The sequence below is a fragment of the Xiphias gladius genome, chromosome 13, assembly GCF_016859285.1.
Source record: "Xiphias gladius isolate SHS-SW01 ecotype Sanya breed wild chromosome 13, ASM1685928v1, whole genome shotgun sequence".
Taxonomy (NCBI): domain Eukaryota; kingdom Metazoa; phylum Chordata; class Actinopteri; order Istiophoriformes; family Xiphiidae; genus Xiphias; species Xiphias gladius.
The window spans coordinates 14,175,594-14,196,785 of record NC_053412.1 but is presented as its reverse complement, the minus strand read 5'-3'; the positions used below and the strand labels follow the sequence as shown (position 1 = coordinate 14,196,785).

Here is a 21,192-nt window from a genome sequence, read left to right as displayed (position 1 = left end):
ACTGGGATATTATTATATATTATATTACTGAATTACCAATGAATTGAACTGATACATTAATGTCTAATCAACATTAAAATGTTGCAGTTTGGTCAAGTTGGAGCCAGTTAGAACTATTTTATCTACTTTTGGGCAGTGTAATCTACAGAAGTGCATCATATTTTATCAGCTCATCATTTTTTTTGTATGTAAAAGGTTAAGCTGTGATGAAAACAGTAACTAAAGCCGTCAGGTATAAAACTGGACAGCTTGGAAACATTCAAGTAAAACACAAGTAACTTTAACTTAAGTACAATACAACAGTGTATCTGTAGTTTTAACTATTCAGCATCAATTACTGAAACATTATCTCGAAAAGATATAATATCCTTCTTATATTCATTAACATTTACAGGGCACCAGAGCACATTGTAAATATATGATAAATGTTATAATTGTATTTTTTGATGAACATTCCAAAAACTAAAGGACTTTGCACACATTTTGTACATTGTACCACTATAAAATTGTAGTTTTTTGCCTATCAATATACACTCACTAACCTGTTATAACAAAGTGAAAGCATGTTTTTAGAAATTTTGATGTTGTATTCAGACCCTTTGCTGTGGCACTCCAAATTGCGGTCAGGTGCATCCTGTTTGCTTTAGTTAGTTTAGAAAGGCACACACCTGTGTATATAAGATGCCACAATTCACACTGCATGTCAAGACAAAAAAAATCATTTGTAACATCTCGTTTATCTAGAAGCCTAAGATCTTTGCTGTCACAGTTGAAAACTGGCAATGTCCATGAAATGGCTGAACTACACCTTGAAATTTTCCAGTGTACAAATGATCATAGAGTTTGCTAACTTTGCATCTTCTCCCGAAAAGATTTGATTTCACCTGTATTATTTAGTAAATGTTTTTGTCACTGACTTGTGAATTTTGTTGTAGACCATGAAGGTTTGATTGTAAAAGTTATTGTGGGTAACAAGTGGGTTCTGAATTTTTTTGCCTTTTTTGGTTGTTTGAAAACATATATGGAGCGCTCTGGTTCTGGCCGACATGAACCTTTGCTCTCTTGTAAGCCTATGCAGGTTGAGCATAGTTGTATGCATGAGAAACTAATATGATGCAATATCCAGCATCGTATGGTCATATTTCATTCATTCGTTTCATTCACTAGAATTGTGAATTATCCTTTATATTATGGTTATATGATGGATATGATACAGATCTGAATTACCATTGAGTTAATTCTGAAAAATACTTTATCGAAACACTGTCATAAAACAAAGTAGATGATGTGGGAATCTGAGATAAAACCACCAGCTGAGTGTTGACATTTTTTACAGCGGGAGGTGCAGAGATCAAACAGTGGAGCTGGGCTGTGTGATGTGTGGCCAGATCTCCACATGGGAGCCACTGTGTGTGTGTGTGTGTGTGTGTGTGTGTGTGTGTGTGTGTGTGTGTGTGTGTGTGTGTGTGTGTGTGTGTGTAGGTGTGTATACTGCATGTGTGTGTATACTGCATGCGTGTGTGTTTGTGAGTGTCAGTGAGTGTGTGTGCATGCGCGTAGTAAGGAAGAAAAAGACAGACGGACAGATAGAAAATGAATCCATAGAAGGCATTCTGTGCTTATTCCCAGGCTTCAAAATGAGAGCCAGGGATCACAGCTGGACAAATGACCCCACAAACACACACAAACGCACAAACATACAGTGCGAGAGACAGACAGAAAGAGAGTTAAACTAAAGGAAACATCCTAACATGTCCAATAGAAAGAATGAAAGACTTTATTGAGTCCTTATGAGTCTCTTTATTGGTGTGTATCAGCATGATCATGTGACTGGACTGTGTGTGTGTGCGATACATATGCTTTTATGTGTGGCTCCAAAGTGCTGAATCATAATGATTGTAGCAGACAGCACCTCAGTGAGACTCTGGTATAAAACCTTACTCTTTAATAGTTGGACAGCAGGAGGTGACACACACCGACGCACACATGCAATCACACACACTTTCATCTGGAGTTCACTGCAAAGGAAAAACAGTGTTGTACATTTTGAAATTGACTTTCCAACTGTTTTTTGGTTTTTTTCCTGCAGCTATTTGCAGGAATGGAAACTTCCCTCCAAAATAGAGACGAACATTAAAGAAATTAGTGTCTTTAATCTACACGTATAATGTAGCAGACACTGGCCAGTTGATCATGAGATTTGCTGAGGATATTCATGGTCCACAGAAGATGAATCCTAATAATTTTGGTGACCCCCTGACTTTTCCTCAAGCTCCACATTCCTAATTGTACAAGAAAGTCAACATCTAACAGGCAGATAGTTGTGAAATTTACTGAACACATTCCTCATAGATTAGAGGATGAGTCCTTTCTGTTTTGGAAACCCCTTGAGCTTTCCTTTAGTGGAGCCCTCACGATAAAAATTCTCACATGATCACTGGGCATTAATTACCTAATGACCTTTCCTCTGCAACCTCAGACTGATGGACGCTCCTCCAAGCAGGAGCGTACTGGTGGATCAGTAATGGGGCTGAAAGGGTTTTTGCCCTTCTCTTTCTTCCTCTTTCTTGAATGCATTTTTTCTTATATTTCCATCATCCGTTAGCTCAAGCCTCTGACTGGCTTCTTCTCCATAGAAATGGTGGTCGAGGCTCATGGGTATTGTAGCATTCAGCGCTATACGCTCAAAACTGACAGAAGTTGAAATAATTAAAATTGATATTATAACATAAACCAATAGTATTGTGACCATACCACTTAGGGAGGATATGTATGTGCACATGGCCCAGATTTTCACACCACAGTCCTTGTTTACAAATCATGAAATACAGAGTGTAATCCCAGTCTATAGGGGACAGTTTTAGATTTTTACGGATGGTTAATCTTTAAACTGATTGTATTGTTTCTCTTTTCCTGTTTTACCATAAAATATTTTTTGTTTCATGAGACTCACATGCCACGTAGCAACACAATTTTCATTAAATCAATGTCTGGCAGTGCGGTCGGATACATTGTCTTAAAACATTCAGAAACTGCTAATTCAGATCTAAATCAAGCATAAAATTTCTGATTCTTTTTAACTGTGTGGTTTCTACCTCTGTCAAACACCGACCCAAGAAGTAGCTTCTGGAATGTAGATATGTTTCCCAGCCCCTTTATTGAGTTAGACTAGCTGCTGACAGGAGGGTGAAAATGGGGAAAGAGTGACTCTTCAGACTTGTCACCCCTGCTCTGCAACATGAACAGTGACCTGTTGAGAAATAGTTGTCCTACATAGTAAACTGAACGTAGGAGAAGGAGGGGTTTCTGGTAAAACATCACTACTAATTTCTCATAAGTCCTTCCTTTGTCTCTTTCATCTATCCCTTTTTCCATCTTTGTCACTGACTTCCCAACATCAGCAAGATACTGGAAAACACATTTCTATCTTCTTGAAAGCTGTGTGTGGGAATTAAATGGAGGACTCTAGTACAACTCAACAGTCCGAGTCTGGAACTGAACCGTGGATGCTGTGGTTACGTGATATGCACCTTGACCAACAGGCTGCTTGGATACCTTGGACAGTCTCCCTTGGTGTTATACTCAGTTACTCACATGACAAAAAAAAGCTTGAAAAGAAGTTCAGAGGCATTGGCCAATCACTGCATGAGGTGGGTGTAACTGTCAAATTGTTGGTTTCAGAAAGTTACAAAAATTGCCAGTGGCAACTTCTAATAGATGTGTGGGTTTAGACCCCATTGCTGATCTGTCAAAAACTTTGTTCGAAGCATAAAAATGATTTGGCATGCAATTGGTCATTCTTAGCCATTTTTGTTTCAATTTCAGTGTTTTTCATTTGTGTTTTTCATAACCATTCAGTTTTGGAGGCTGCAAAAACTCCAGCTGAATACACCCTGTGCAGGTAAGCAGACAGGATTTTACTGTTGCAAAAACAAACCTGCATGCAGCAGTAGGCTTCACAGGTCCAAAAACCTGTCCAAACTCAACATGCATTAATCCATTTTAAAAGAAAAGAGAGAGATCAGGGATAATTAGACCCGATCCAAAATGCGGTTGACCCTCTGTGGTTGAAGATGCAATCGGATCCTTTACTTACGCAAAAAAGCAATACTACCATTACGAGTAAAAGTCCTGCATTGAATATGTACAGTAAAAGTACATAAGTATTGTTAGCAAAAGTATCAAAAGTAAAATAATCCAGAAAAACTGACCCTGTGAGTGCTACAGTATTACATATTATATCATTAGATTATTATCACTGACGCATTATGGGGTAAACTTCGTTTAGCTGAGTCACTAGTTGGGTTTATCTACTGTTGGGTGGTTCAAACTATAATAATGCATGATATTTTATCGATTGATCCTATATTCTGTGTTTAAAATCTTAGTGTGTAACTAAGCTGTCAGATAAATGTAGTGAAGTAAAAATTTATCTCTGAAAAATAGTGGAGTAGCATGAAGTACTTTAAAATTGTACTTTTACATCGTCTGGAGGAGCCTCCTGCTCCTCCTTCTTCATTACATCGACCTCCTCCTTCTGCTCCCATCTTCTCTCCCCCTGTCTTTCTTTTTCCATATCTCACCTCTCCTTTTCTCCTCACTTCTTCATCTTTGCGCCCTCCTTTCTTTTCTCTTCTCATGTTTGTTCCTCCTCCTTCCTTCCTGTTACTAGACTACTAAAATAACGATTTCTGTTCCTCTCCTCATGCTGTCGTTTTTCTCCAACTCACTTTTGTTTGCATGCAGGGGCAAGCACACACAAGCACACACACACACTCGTGCGTGCGTGCTCCCACACACAAACACACACTTACCAAAGCCACAAACCAAGCAAAGTTTTACAATATATAACCACAAGAGAGGCTGACTGGACTCTCTCTCTTTCTCGTTCTCTTTGTGCTTGTGTGTGCGCGCGTGTGTGTGTGTGTGCGCGTGTGTATGTGTGTGTGTGTGTGTGTGTGTGTGTGTGTGTGTGTGTGTGTGTGACACAGAGAGAGATGGTGTGTGTGGTTTACCAGCATGGCTAACCAATACACTGTAAATGCAAAACTGGATACCACAAACACAAACACACACACACACTCAAAAAACACACTGATCCTCTCTCTTATTTAAATTTCTGCATTCAATTCACACTAAGAAAAGTATCTGCTTTGACCATCTACTATATTGTATAACACAATTATATATAAAGAGCTCCTAATAAAGGCTGAGGAATCTTAATGTTTGCATTTTAAAAACAAACAAATTTTACTTTTAACAAATTTTTACTTCCTACAAGTTAACAGCAAAAGTATTGCCCTGCTGTTGGTGTGCGTGTGTGTGTGTGTGTGTGTGTGTGTGTGTGTGTGTGTGTGTGTGTGTGTGTGTGTGTGTGTGTGTGTGTGTGTGTGTGTGTGTGTGTGTGTGTGTGTGTGTGTGTGTGTGGATTGAACGTGAAGCCTTGTCTTTCTAACGGTCGCTGTGTTACATGCATCCTCCTCGCTTCCTTCTTCCCCCACTATCTTCTCTGTCTGTTATAGCACTCTCTCTCTCTCTCTCTCTCTTTCTCTCTCAAACACACACACAAACAGACACACACACATACACAGCCAACAGACATTTTGAAATAGTGAAACGGCTTCTGTTAGTTAAACAGGATTGGGTAAACCCCTGTTTGTGTTCTTTAAAGGAAAATTCCGACATGTTTTGTCCACCCTTCATTGTAACTGTCAAGATGCTGCACAAAAACCTGTGAGTTCATCTTTTATACAGCGGAATACATCCTTCAATCCAATTCAGTTTTTTTTAATGTTTTTTCTTCTTACAAATAGTCACACACATATCTGTATACTGAGTTCACCTAATCAAAACCATTCTGACAGTTATCTTTACCGACATAATGTTCAGCCCAACAGTTAATAAACATCCAAAATGCACTAATGTAACCAAAGAACTTCATACACATCTCAAGAGTCTTGCACTAAAACAGTGACAACATTTGTCTCTCAACAAGAAACCTTTTTCATTCATTAATCAGTAGCATAATATTATGTTTCAATATTGTCTTTGAAGTATCTGTTGATCAGATTATAGCTTGGTTTTATTTGTTGTTTCAGGAACATTCCAAAAGAGGATTATACAGCATGGTAAACGTCTATAATCTCGAGACGTAATGCGTAATATCTATGTCTCACAGCAGCCGATTTTAAGCAAAATGTCATAAATTATTTTTGACTGCTGCAGCTGTAACCAAACAAAAGCCACTGTAATATCCCTTTAATATTCCAAGTGGGATTAATTTAACATTGAACCAAATCAGACAAAGGACAGTGTCATATCCCCATAATATTACCCAGGAGTCTCTGGCGCAATCTCTGGTGCAGATTGCTTCTCTTTCACAGTCATTAGTTGCAGCTCAGTTCATTATGCAATTTATGTCAAATCAGAGTTTTCAAATTTCATTCAGTTTAATAATCCATCAACAGCAACGTCATTGCTGATTTTAATGATGACAAGGTTATTATGATGCTTTTGTGGTGTGAAAAAGCATTGGGATCTTCAGTGTGATTCTGAACTACATTGAAGTAACTCTCAATAATACAGTGATATACTTTCAATATTTTGCCAACCATATAGTCACACATGCTGTTCATTGTGATGGGTTCATTAACAGAAGAAAGTTTCAAGTCTACGTCGATTTAATAGTTTTTGTTTTCGAATAATGGACACCAAAGGCTGCCTGACAAGCAGAAAAAACAAATTCAGTAGTCTAACAGACTACAGCATGTTTTTGAAATTTGTCAGCAGTAAAATAAGTGTACTGAATTTGATTTTTAGAAAATTAGCTGAAATATTCAAAAACATGGGTATGGCCCTTTAATGTAACATCGTAACATATTATATTTGTCATCTTTGGTGCATCAGAAGGTTAGGTTGGACAAACCCAATTCATTACATCTAACAGAAAACAAAGGAATAGCCTGTATGTGCTGCTGAAGGTTCTGGCATAAACAGTATTGTTCACAAAGAGTTACTGTGCATACAAGATCTCATTGTTTGAATCAAAATGTCAGTATCAGCACTGGAGGAAGAAGCATCCAGATCCTTTTAGGTACTTTTTGGACTGACAGGTTAGAAAGCGTTCTCCACCACCATCATCAAAACACCAAAAGAGGGAATATTTTTTGATACCTCCAGTAGAGTTCCAGAGACTTGTAGAATCAATGGCTCACTGGCTAATCACAACCAAGTTTCAACCCTCACCCTCACCCTGTCCCTCATGTTGAGCTAACATTGGCTGGAATAAATCTAACATCAGCACAGGGCAGTTATTGACATGTTGCCAAACCTGCACTGATTGGAGAATAATGTTTTCCACACAGGTTTACCGTGCAATCTGATTATGTAACTGGTAGGTTGTTTCTTCAGTTATTGATAGACTGATGACGACAATGTTATACCCAATCTGCCCAGTCAGGGAAGATGTAGTGGTGGCAGGAGTAGAGGACGAACCATGAGAGGTGGAGGAGGACGATGGAGAGGGAGAGCAGTTGGAGCGGCAGGATCGGTAGCTGAGCTTGAGGAAAGAGTGGAGGAGTGTCACCCAGAGAGGATGGCTGCAGCACAGTTTTAACACAGGTTTATAGCCTACCCATGGTTATTACTTCTTCATCCTCTCATGTTTGACTTAGGACAGACTGGACACTACAGTGATTCATTGTCGCCTCTTGAAGTACAAAGTGGTATTATGAGACAGGGCTAGCTGGTTAGCATGCTAACTTCAGTAGATGTCTCTGCAACACAAAACATACAAGTCTTTGATTTAAAATCAAAACTATTAATCTTAAATAATTTCAGTGACAATTAAAGTATTTCCTGGATTTACACCAGTCTGTGCTTGCTGGAAAAATTGATTTAAAAACTAAAATAAAATGAACTGAATGTTATTTAAACAATTTCAATTAGATATTTTGCTGGTTTAAGTGTCTCAAATGGGTATTATTCTGTTTTATGTCACTGTAGATGTTATACTTTGGGAGCAAAAGAAAAAAACAAAACAAGAGATTTGATGAGATCGCCTTGGGAACTTGTGATGAGAGTTTTTCCCTTTGTTTCTGGTATTTTACACAGTAGCCTAAAAAAGAATCAATCAAAAAGAAAACCAGTAATGAAAATACTTGATACTTGCAGGCTTAAAGCGAACTGTATCCTATCCATCTTTCTGAGGTTTGAGCACACAGAACAGATCAGAAGAGAGTTTGAATAAAAGTCCAATATGAGCCTGATATCTGACTGTACTGCTGCCCTGTGTGGAAGTGACCTAACATTGGCACTTGTAGCTCCTTATTTACTGAAGAAAGAACTTTGACACTTCAATAAGTTATGAATATGAGAAAGTTCACATTTTAGTGTTGTGTGAGAATATACAAGTACTCTGTTAATATGTGAGTGTTTGAATTCGGGTACATGCTGAGAGTCAGCATCACCGCTTTTAAAATCAGCCTGAAGCAGACCTGTGGAGTTTCCTCTGTTAAACTTTGCCTTCTCCTGATAACACACACTCTTTCTGTCTCTGTGGCACTCACACACACACACCAACGCACACTCACAGCAGGTGTAGCCTCCAGATAACCAGAATCAGCTCTGGACAGGCATGTACAATGTGGCCGAGAGAGGCGAACAATGTCGACAAGTGGAAAGTGGTTGATGAGGCATGCAACATGATGGGTTCAGATGTGCTGAGTGGTATAAATTAAGAGTGACAGAAAAGCAGCAAAACAAGCTTCAAAGCAGTTTGATATATGAAGTGAAGGAAGGGAACAATGCAAAATCAACACTCGGATGATGGAAACACAGAAAAACAACTTGGAGTGGCTCTCGTATTCAGCCAAACATCTGAGCTATATAGACTGGGAAAGGAGGAATGGAGGAGGGAGGGAAGGAGGGGTGGGACAAAGGAGGCAGGACGTGAGATGAGGAGGGAGGATGGAGAGAAAGAAGGAAAGAGTAACATAAGGCTGATGTAGAAGAAGGAAGGGAGTACAGAGATGGAGAAGAGAAGAAAAAGAAGAAGACTCCTGACTCCAAACAAAGTTTGCTCTCAGAGAATCATAAATACGTTTATATGAACACATGAAATTAATGAGAACACAAAATTCAATATCTTTGGCAACTGTATAACTAATTTAAAAGGGAATCTCAGGACCAAAGCATTTGAAATCAAAATTTTCAGATTGATAATAAACACACATAATAAACTCAGTAATCAGTAATTAACAGAGTTTTGTTTTGAAAGGAACAAAACTACATAATCAATACCACCTAACACATTGTTTATTCAATAAAAGGTTTCAAGAAAACATTTTAAAAAGGCACAAATTATATAAGTGAAAATGTGTAGCTCATTTTATAATTTTCAAAAATGTATAAAAACAATTAAATTAACAAATATTAGAATGTAATATTAGTATATTAGTATTATGATGGTAGGGATAGTGTAAAATTTGGTCTGATGTTACTTTTCAATGTTAAATAGGTTGTGTTGGCACAGTGAGCTATAGCTTCAGCCTACACCTTCTCGATCTGTAGAGAAACTTTAAGCTATGTTGCAATGTTTTTCTATTTTACTTTTTTGTAGGGGTAACTGTCTTGTTTTGTTGTGTAATTTTTTTTGTTGCTGGGTTGTTGTTTTTTTAACCCTATATTGTGTTTATGATTATCAACAGATTACAATAAATATCAATTACAAAAATTACAATTTAATGGGTTTGTGTCATCCCCAGTTTGTGCCTGTCATTTCTTAGCATTAAGGTTACATTTCAGTCACAGAACTGAGCATTCGCTTGTCTGAAAGATAAATATGCAGCAATGTTATAAAAACCAAGTTCGTTTAATTTGAGGTTGGGTTTTTACACAATCCTCAAACACTCTGCATTCTGTATGTTGCACAACTCTTAACTTGTTTCCCAATTTAAGACTCAGGATGGTAGCCAGTGGCTACCTGGAGAGGAGACCAACTTGCAGGTTGGGAAACTGGTTAAAAATGTTTTTTACTTTGGAGTGGGCATATTTTTTTTTTTTCATTCAGACGGTCAGGGGAAAAGCTTTAAAAATTGTAAGTTATGTTAAACAACCGTCTGGGTTTTGCATGTATGTCATGTGTCAATGTTAGATGCTTAATTCTGTGACTCCAATGTAACACTAATGCTAGGCACAAACTGGTACTAGATGTGTTTTTGCCTTGATGTCTTAGTTTTACATCAGGTCTCATATTAGTGGTTAGTGTTTGCATCGTTATTATTTATCTAGGATTAAGTCTTCTCTTAAACAAGACTTAAACAAGTAGTTGCTTAAATTTAACCTGACTTCAGGTGCCACACATGGATTTAAAGGAATGTCCAGTTGAAAAACATTAGCAGTGAAAGCTTTACAGATACTTTTGATATGAACATTCTGTCTAACACGGTAAATGGACTGCACGTATATAGCACCTTTCTAGTTTTATCGACCACTCAAAGCACTTTACATTACATGCCACATTCACACAAATTTCTATAGATACTGCGCTTTCTACACACACAACGGTAATATCGGGGGCAATTTGGGGATCAGTATCTTGCCCGAGGAGACTTTGAGATGCGGACTGGAGGAGCCGGATCGAACCACCAACCTTCCAGTTACTGGATGACCCACTCTACCACCTGAACCACAGCTGCCCCACTTGTTTGGTAAAGTTTGGTGTGTGGTCATAAAAGACACCACTGATTTAATTCATGTTAATCTGGCTAAGACTGACCAAGACCAGTCAACTGGTACGTGTGTCACATACATAGATCAGTTGAAAACTAACAGTAAACTGTCCTGTGTGGTGCTCTTTGTTTCAGCTGAACAAGTTCAGATCAGCTTGCTTCAGCCTGTTCTGATATACTGAGGCTCAGATAACTCAGAGAAGATAATGTCAACAAATGAAAAACAGTAACACACACACACACATACACATACATACAGTAAACTGATAAAGCTGCAGAGGGCGTCTGGTAGACACAAAGGACAGACTAACAGGCACATGTGCACATGCATAGACATGTGCACAAAAGTAGATGGAAAACAAGCAGCACTGTGTGTTCCATATATTGGCCAGTACAGAAGTGATAACTAGAGGAGAATTATCTGACAACATAACCCCTCACCAACAACCAATAGGAGAGCAGGAGATGAAAAACAATCAGAGATTAAAATCACATTGATTCTTTACCACTGATGGGTTGACCTCGTGCAATTTGATCAGTTTAAACTAAAATGCTACATGCTCTGGTTTGATCAACTGAATAAGTACCACAAACTTTACGGTGAGGAGAAACAAGCATGAAAAATGTACTCGTTCAGGCCTGAGGTTAGATCACAAACCCACAAAATCATTTTATCTATGCAGGCACCCTATGTCAAAGTGTGGCTGATGCACACACGTGCCAATATAACCATATAATCACAGCATACAGGCGGGAAACACGTGATCAGATGTCTCTTACCATGTGGGACATACGCAGTTACAGTATTGCAGAGCAAGATAGGCCCACAATGATGCGCGCGCGCACACATACACACAAGAAAAAACAACAAAAAAAACCATCAGCTAACACATAGGCAGGGAACAAAAAAAAATACTTGCAAAGAGGCAGGAGCACCTTCACAGTTATGCAGCACAGACTTTATTGCATCAGCTGAGGTTTCAGATCTACTGTGCCTTCTACAGAGCTGTTGACATGCTCATGATGACAATGTTAACCTGCTGATGTTTAGCAGGTATAATATTTATTATGTTCACCATCTAAGTTTAATGTATTAGCATGCTAACATTTGCTACTTAGCACTAAACATGAGGTACAGCTGAGACTGATGGGAATGTCATTAGTTTTGCAGGTATTTGGACATAAAGCAAAGAATTAAACTACTTAAAATTTTGACCTGAAGATGGCAATAGCTGAAATGTCAGAGGATCACCAAAATTATGAGGATATATTAACTGACAAATTAAATGACAAATTTCATGACAATCCATTTAATATTTCATTCTGGACCAAAGTGGTGGACCAACCAACTGACCAACCAACATTTTCAACCATAGAGCGATGCCACTATATGGCTAACAAAAACTGAGACTGACAGTTCATTCTGACCTTCTGGAACTTGGAGTCATAACACATAGTCTTCATCAGAAGTTGACGTGATATTTAGAGCTGAGACTATTTGGTCAACTGCTTTTTCCAAGTTCCAGAATGAACCATCACGCTGAACTTGAAGTCTATGAGGACAAAAAGTCCTAAGAGTGCCTAGAATAATGAAAGGTTTGAACATCTAAAGATCCATAACAACTGTAGAATCTGCATACCTAAAATGACTTTCTCAGTATTTCTTTATTTCATTGAGTGTTGTCAACACAATCAGCTAATACATCCAAGGTAGAAACAGTTTATTGGTTTGAAGATTCTTCAGCAAAACAAAAAAAACACCAGAAGATGTCTTGGTGTGTTTAAATCTCCCCTTCTGTTCTGAGTGGACAAAATGGAGCAGCAAAACATCTTGGAAATCTAATGAAAGCAATCCAACATACTTGCACTTTATCTTAAATTGACATTATCGGTGTGTATCAGAGCTCATGTGTCAGCTACAAAACTTAATTCATAGAAACAGCAGCAAGACATGCTGCCAACAGCATGCTTTGCTGAAAACACTGCGACCAATCTGGTATAAACAAACTTGTTCCATAAAGCTTGTAACACACCAATAGAACAGTGCGGCACGTGAGCAACTACAAAAGGGTTGCTCAGTAAATCTGAAATCAAAGGACTCCTAATGACTTTTAATGTTACAGAGGTGGTGAAGCATCTCACCGCCACTTTGAAGGGCTGAAACTATATCTAGACAGTTTCATCTAGACTAAAAGGCAAATAGATCAGAGGAGAAATTTAAGAGCCATTACATAAATGTATTTGATTTGACATACAATCAGAGTTGGTCTTATTACAGTTTTCCTCACTTTTAAACTTTGAACTGGAGAATTCACATTCAAAAACTGTCTTTTGACAACAATGGTCAACTTAGAGCACAATTACTTGTATGTTACCTTCGCAAGCTACATTCTTCTGATACTGCAACTGTATCATTTTCACATTTCCATATCACAAGAACATTCTGTAATAGTCAATGCAGTTGTAGCAAATGTATGTAATATGCAAGTATACTGTTTTCTAGCAGAATCACACACAGATTTATGGGTGATAGTATTGCTGATGCTGTGTGCAACTTAAAATGGGCAATGACTCTATGCAAATGCAAACAGTATTGTCAGAAATGAGAACACAGTCATGAAAAAGTAAACTTTTTTCTGCGCATACTGTTCAAAGTGCTGAACCAAGAATTAACAGGAAACACACATAGATACACACACACACATACAGGCAGTCTGTCACACAGTGTTCTAGAGAATTTCCGCAGCAAAGACGACAACAACTGGAGACATGCATGCAACACCAGGTTTCAGGAAATACATTTAAAAAAAATTATCTAGTACATCACTACACCACTATTGTAATAAAATTAATGCAACTCAACAGCTGAAAGACCTCAAAAGAGATTTTATCAGTTTGAAGATAAATCCAACACTTCTCCTGTTACAGCATTGTCCATGTTTATGTAAAACAGTGCTATGAATGTAGACTTTTCATTGTTTTGCATCATTGTATGGTTAACCAAAATGTATATAAAATAAGTATAAATATAGACAGTATTTGCATTGAAAATTCATATTCTCGGCTTTGGCCTACATTGTTGGTATATGTGGTAATGGTACTCTTGAGAATGAAAGGGGGGCTGCTTGTCAGACATAGAAAATGAAAAATAAAGACACACAACACATAACAAATATAACATAAATATTGCTTTAAATCTGCATTTAATACATTTTTTTCTTGCCTTTTGGTGCACCAGAAGAAGTTGAAAACACAACTCTGACCCTACAACGTCAATGAGGCTGGTGTATTGGCAAACAGTTGCCTACATCTATGAGACACAGAGCTACATTAGCATTCATTTTGGGTTAGCTTTATGTGCTAAATGCTCCACTATGTTTACCAGGTAGTCTCAAACTGCAACTGTCTACTTCTTTGTTCTTCAGCAGGCAGTGTGCAGTGGGTTTATCAGAGCCTTTTCCATGTAAACAACTCCTAATGTTGGAAACAAAGTTGATGAGAATTGAGTTTGTGGGCTGGAAAACCAGAACAATTAGCCAAAAGAGGCTATAAAGCTCTGTAGAGCTGAGGGTAAATGCAGAGCTGATAATAATTCTCTGTGGGTTTATCCTACGAGTGACACCTTCACATTACAGTTATTTGATCAAGTGTAAATATAAAAAAAAAAATATTGATCAGTGCAGCTTTAAATCAACATTAACCTAAAGACGAGTTAACAATGAGCTCAATACATACAACCATTTGAATTCTTCTCCACATGATTCCATAATCTTCACACTAAATCATCTACAATTTCACTTGTTCTTTTTTAAGTTTGGTTGTGACACAAATACAACATGTCTGTATTCAAATTCAATGCAAATATTTCTCCTCTTCCTGAAAGTAACATGTACTGAAGCTCACATTAATTCTTTCTCAACCCTTGTTGCTCAGTCTGCAAAAAAAATAGATATAGTGAACAAAGCATCGACTTTATCATAGTTCCCTCTGTGGCCCTGATATAAAAGTCCTGATGTCACTGACCGTCCAAAGCAAAGCATATGGATACCTGTTCAGGTTTCCACACACAAATATAAAACTTGAAAAGACTGTCTACAAGTTGGATCAGTATTTGTTTCACAGCAGTCAGTAATGCAAACTATCAAAACAGAAGACTAATCTTGAAAAGATGTAGATCATTACTTTAAGTCGAGTCACTCAGAGACAGCTGTTGCTGGGAAAGTGAAGCAGACAAGTATAGTCATTCACACAGCTGCTGGTTGATGAAGCAGGAAGGAATGCCTGCTACATTCCTCACTCTCCTCTCTCCTGTCATCCTCCCTGTTAGCTAGGGGGCTGCAGTCTCACAGAAGCAGCAGCGTGACCTGGAGGGTGCTGGTTCACAACATTTTGTCATGTTGACAAGATACCTGTATCTCCAACTGCAATTTAGCTACTGTACCAGTGAGAGACTGCTTGTACTGCAGCTCTCATAGGCAGAAAGTACAAGAATGTATTTGTATGGAGCACCAACAATGGCCTTTGCTATGCGTATGTCTATGTATATAAGTCCAAGCCTGTGTGAATAACCAAGCCGTTCCTATAAGCGGTAATGCTTTGTTTATGGATTTTTCAACAAGTCCTAAATCCTAAAGAGCAACGCAGTTTGTCAGTGCTTTTCAAAGTGACCCTTTAAACCCTCCCTAAAACAATTTTCATGTATTTTGGGGTTTTTTTAGGCAAATTTATTTAGGCAAATAAAACTACTAAAACTACACTTTGTTAGGATCCGGGGAAAATATGATCATGGTTAAAGAAAAACAGTTGACAGTATGGTTATTGGTTACTGCAGTCTTTGCAATTGATTTTGGACAATCATTGTTCACACAATAGGTCATCTGTCAGAAACTTGTAAATACATTTCGTTTTAAGGATTTGAACAAATGACCAATGTTGTCATGTTTCTGATTAGGACTGTGGCTCCCAGTACCAGCACCACTGGTACTGGGAGGCCCCACAACCCCCTGTGGGCTTGGACCACTAATCCACAGGACACTGCTCAGTGAAGTCATGAGTAAAATGAGCAAAATAATGGGTACTAAGGAAGACACTAACTCTTGAGTAAGTTTCAGGCCATTCCATCAGAATGATGGTGGTCAATGGCTGGCCCCAGTTGTAAAGGTAAAAGATGTCTCCCAGTTGTAAAGGTAACAAAATCCGGAATTATTTTATCCCATTGGCCATCTCACTCTGTATCACACATGGATGAGTTGCAGCACTCGGGGCAGGTCAAACACGTTTGACAACATTAGCTTTGAACACAGGACTTTAAAGTAATGATAGCAGCAGTAGTAAGTATTGTGAATTATTCTTTGCTGTATTGCATTTTATGCTACCATCACTTTCTATTATCAAATTCTTGTACTCATATTTCTGTATTGTTTTCCTGCTGACACTATATATGCTCTCACTTGTGTTGGGTGTCAGCCCCTTGAGGACTAAGTCTTTGTGGACAATGTATTTGTCACCAAGATTAGCAGTAGTTTGTCAACAGTGCTACTCTTCAATAAAAACAGGTCTTCACAGCAAGATATGGACATTGCTATTGGATCAGCGGATCAGTTTTAAATATTGCATAGAGGAATGGTTAAAGAAAAAAAGCTACAGTGAGCTGTTAGATTGGAGAGTTGCAGCCGATTATAAAGTGCTAACCAGCACATCTCCAACACTTCTAAGTTTTAGCAGTATAGTTTTTTAGCCCTCGCTACATTTCTTTGATAGTAACTTAGGGTGGTGAGCAGGCTGTCAAGAAGGTTAGTTTGTCAAACTGACAAAATAACCTCTATAACCTCAAAATAACCTCAGCACTCAGCATACATTTCCCATGCAATTTGAATCACATTGTGAAGTAAGGTACTGAATGGTGAGGTTACATGACTGGACCAATGAAAGACAGATGGCAAATGTTAGCTATAGAAGTCCCCCTCCCTTGTGAAATGTGGGATGAACAGGGGTTTGAAGATGCATGACACAGAAGGTGTTAAAATAGCATCCAGTAAAGTCAGAACCAGTGCTAAAGTTGGCAAGTTAGGCTTACTAGTTTCCTAGCTTGCTATCTTCCAGCTAGCTTCTAGCTTTTCTTGTGTCCATATGACACCAATGCTGGCACGGGTATTGGCTGTTTTTGTTTTGTTTTTTAAATTCTGGTTGGTATGTTAGTGGAAATTGGTTTGGTTTGGTTTTATTTAATCAAGATTTTAACTTCACTCTTTTTAAATCATCCCAGATGTAATCCAACAACAAGAAATTGGAGCTCTTCACACGCTAAAAAAGTCACTCTAGGCAGTGGGAAAAAACTCACTCACTGAACAGTGCAGACAAATAGTAGAGCCAATCTACCTTTAGACCCCTAATGGAACTCTAGAACTTTCTACTTAAAGCTGTATAATGAATTTCTGTTCTGAGGGACTAGTAGCTAATTGTTATAGCAGCTATGTAGTAGCACCCCAAAACCCAAAACGTTCTATCAGCTCACTGCTGATGTTTTAATACTCATAGTTCAAAGCTAGGTCCGTACCAAGTGCAGTTTTATTACGAAGCAACATCTGATGAATGAACACATGCACAGGGGCTCAGGTCATACCTGAGGTGAGGAGCATCATCATTCATCATAAAAAACCCTTAAAATACTTAAAAAGATCTTTTTCAACTCACAGGACCCAACATAGCAGCAAGGCAGCACAGGTGGACATGAATACACACAAAAACACGTGTACAGAAAAGTACACTTACCTCGTAAAAAAGCTGACTGATAGGATGACAGACCATCAAAGATACTGTTGGATGCCATGATTTTTTTTTTTGATATTTCTTCCTCTCCACCCTTATGTTTTATCTATACATGAATTTAAAAATCACACACACACACACACACACACACAGACGATATAAGGTCAATAAGACATCCTCCAACAAGCTGAAACATCAACTTTCATGACCAATCTCTTAACCACAAACCACATCTATCTATGTGGGGGTGCGCATGTGTGTGTATGTGAAGGAATGCATGTAGTGTATATAACTCACCACTGATTCTCAACAGTGTTAATAAGCGTGGATTACACTACTGCATCAGTTTACTACTCCAGAAAATTCAAAGATATAAGAGAAGTAACACACAGGATAAAGGTAACATGTGGGGTGATCTCTAGTTGCCTAGTTAGTGTCATTACTCGTTGAGGATATGAGGTCATTTCCTGTGTGTCCGCTTTGAGGATCTGTAAGTTTCAGTGACCTGAGGTGCAATTTATAATTAGCAAATAGCAGTAAGTAGACAAACAGTTAGGCCAAGTAGTTGGACATTCTTCTAAACAAAAAGGGGGAAATGCTGCTTTACAGTTCTGTTTGTTACCTAGTGCACTTCTGCTGTCCTCTGTTTTATTTGAGAGTCTGAATTCAAAGTGTAAAAATTGAGTGCCCTCAATAAAGTGCCCTTAATCTAAGTTTAACCACTTTGACTTGCACCTGGGAAGTGAAGTTTGAATGCTTGCTGTTTGCAGTGTGTAGGGTTAATGTCTAAATCACACTTTAGAGTGACCTATTTAGTGATTTTAATGCAGGGAAGTGATTAACAAGTTAATGAGAAAGTAAGTTTAGAGCCACCGTGGGTGTCACCCACTGATATCATTTAAAGGAAATGTCATTGTTTTTCACAACATGGGTCTTAGCTTTTGTAGTTTTATCATTACTTTCAGTTACTTAGGCTATCAGCGTAATTTCTGACATATAAATAACATTATTAAATCATTGCCACATTGGTTTTGATACACTAGCGTAATTGCTGTGAATAAACCTTTCCATATAGACTTGTCAGGATTTTTCTGTTGCTATCTTTAACGGGTATAGCCTCATTGTTCAGTGATTGCTTTCCTACAGTCATACTTGAGTCGTATTTAACTGTGCTATTCTTATACAACCAAACATTTCTTGCTGTATCTGCTTCAAATTAAAAGCTTTCCACTAGCAAACCATGGGGATGCTTTTATTGTGAAACAGCTTGAGGAAATCCAGTGTATTTGTCACAGAGATTAGTGGTGGTTTGTTAGCAGTGTTATTGTACAATTAAAATTGGTCTGCACAACAAGATGTGTACAAATTTGTGCTAATTTGGTCAGTGGATGACTTTAAAATATTATTAAAGAATAGTGAAAGACAAAAAGCCACAGTGAGTTATTAGATAAAAAGCTGCAAGCAACAGGCTCTTATTGTAGTTTATGAGAACCAGAAAACTCCAAAACACCATCAAGGTAAGCATCAACTTTTACCCGGCTCGAGAAAAACCATTTCCGTTGTGCCAGTGTTGATTTTAAGTCAAACTGAAATTCAAATTCATCTTTTCTAAGGTATCTAAATATATACTCTATTTTGGTGTTTGTTTTGACTTGTGTAAATATTTACAATTAAATTATGGAGAGAATGAGGTAGATGGTGCTGTTACCACGACAGGCTCAAGCTGTCGTAATTTTTGACAATGGCAGGTGACAGGAAGCAATGAATGAGGGATGTTAAAAAGTAAGTAATTATTATTTACACAAGTCAACCAAAAAGAAGAAATTTAACTTTTATATCTTTTTCCACAGTGAGAGCAACCTCTACATTTTTGGTACTGACTAACACTGTCAGTACTGGTAGTTTGATTTGTGAAATATTTGTGTGGGCGGTTAAAAATAGCTTGTTATATCACTTCATTTTCAACATTCAGTGGTCGACCGGCATTATTAGCTGTGTTTGACTTAAGCACTCATCACTACTTACGTTACCCACAAAGTAATGTAGGGAGTGACTTGCAGCAACATGTCGTCCCGTGACCACAGCACTATTTACATACTATTTACATACTTTTGACAGTCTGGTCATTCAACAAAACTGGACAATAACAGGGAGACAGCTAAATCTGACTAGATTCCCTACTCTATATAATGTGCAACGAAATTACATGACCGAAAAATAACATTCGGAATCAGTGCTGTTAGCAAGCTAGGCTAACTAACATCCACTTTCTGATTGGGAGCTTGTTAGCATACCTTGCTAGCTTCCATATTCCATACTACAGTTACAAACTTAACAGCACATTGGGTCCTTCCAAAAGTTAAATCTTGTAAAGTGACACAGATCCTAAATGTCCCTAGGTTATACAGGATTATGATGTTCTCCAGTCAATGGTGCACCACAGAAGTTGACAAAGCATCTAGTAACGGCACTTTTTCTCAGATGTCAGTCAACCACTGACATGGGAAACAACCACGCAAAGGCTTGATGTTTAGAAGCTGTGTCCACAAGTTTTATGTATTTTATTTATTTTGAGAAATAAACAATATGCACAATATTTTGAGATTATCATTGTTTCCGTACACACAAACTGAGGGGAATCCAAATTTTAGTTTGACTTTAATGGTTGCAGTTGCTCACAGCTCAGTTTGGCTTGAGTTCTCTGAACGCTGTTAGCTCCCTGGGGCAAATTTGGACAGAACTTTGCACAAATTATGGAGAGAATGAGGTAGATGGTGCTGTTATTCCTGCTCAAATGAGGCTCAAGCTGTTGTAATTTTTCAGAATGGCAGGTGGCAGGAAGCAATGAATGAGGGATGTTAAAATAAGATTATACATCAGGTCCACCATGGTTTCATTTGTTTACAGTGAGCATACCAAAGTATCTGAATGAATTTAATTTGATGATTTTACGATATTTAAAAATGAATCACATAGAACTGAATGTTGACATCATCTCTCCTAAAGCCGCTTTCTTTTTTAATGTAAAACAGTAAGAGTTGATACGTTGTATAATCACATTTCGCCACAAAGTATGTTATAGCAACAAAAGCAGGTTCATTAAAACACATAAATAGTGAAGGTGAATAAGCCGTGGTTGTGGTATTCTTACCCCAGCTGAGGTGCCTCGGTCCTGGCCAGAGGTTGTTTAAAAAGATCCTTTTAATTTTTTCCAGTTGACCACTGGCTCAGATGCAAAATAATCCACAAACAGCTCTCATTCATTTCTTTTCTTTCTCTGCTTGTGATATCCTTCTCTGCTTCTTGACTTACTCACAGCTCTTTTCAGCTTCCGCTCTTTCTCTCTGTTGCCATACGCATCTTCCTTTATCTCTCAGTGCACTTTATGACTCTCTCTCTCTCTGGTTTTGGTTTGTGGTTCTCCAAATCCCCTTGCTGATGACTTTTTGTCTTCGGAGTTGACTCTTTCCCTGACTTTCAGTGTCACTGAAAAGAGATTGTCTTTCTGTCAATATCACAAGCAACCTAGTTTGGTTTCTATTAATCTGACATTGTGGCTTTTGGAGTATGCATGTGTGTGCGCGTTTGTGTATAATCAAACTAACCACCTGCCCCCCTCCGCCAACAGTTTTCACTGAGGAAGTAGCTGTGGTTAGAGTGAGCGAAATGGAGGGAGAGGTGTGGTGTGTGTTTC

At 38.1% G+C, this 21,192-nt stretch overlaps 1 protein-coding gene across 1 annotated transcript in view; it reads right to left on the bottom strand.

Moving 5' to 3' along the window:
- runx1 (RUNX family transcription factor 1) overlaps positions 1 to 20,765 on the bottom strand; it is a 73,048-nt gene extending 52,283 nt beyond the window's left edge. Inside the window, exons 1-2 of the mRNA XM_040142438.1 lie at positions 20,650 to 20,765; positions 17,502 to 17,604 (exon numbers count right to left, since the gene is read on the bottom strand). Coding sequence (XP_039998372.1) covers positions 17,502 to 17,559 — 58 coding nt within the window. The 5' untranslated portion in view covers positions 17,560 to 17,604; positions 20,650 to 20,765. The remainder of the gene's footprint in view (positions 1 to 17,501; positions 17,605 to 20,649) is intronic.
- Positions 20,766 to 21,192: the final 427 nt, after the last annotated feature.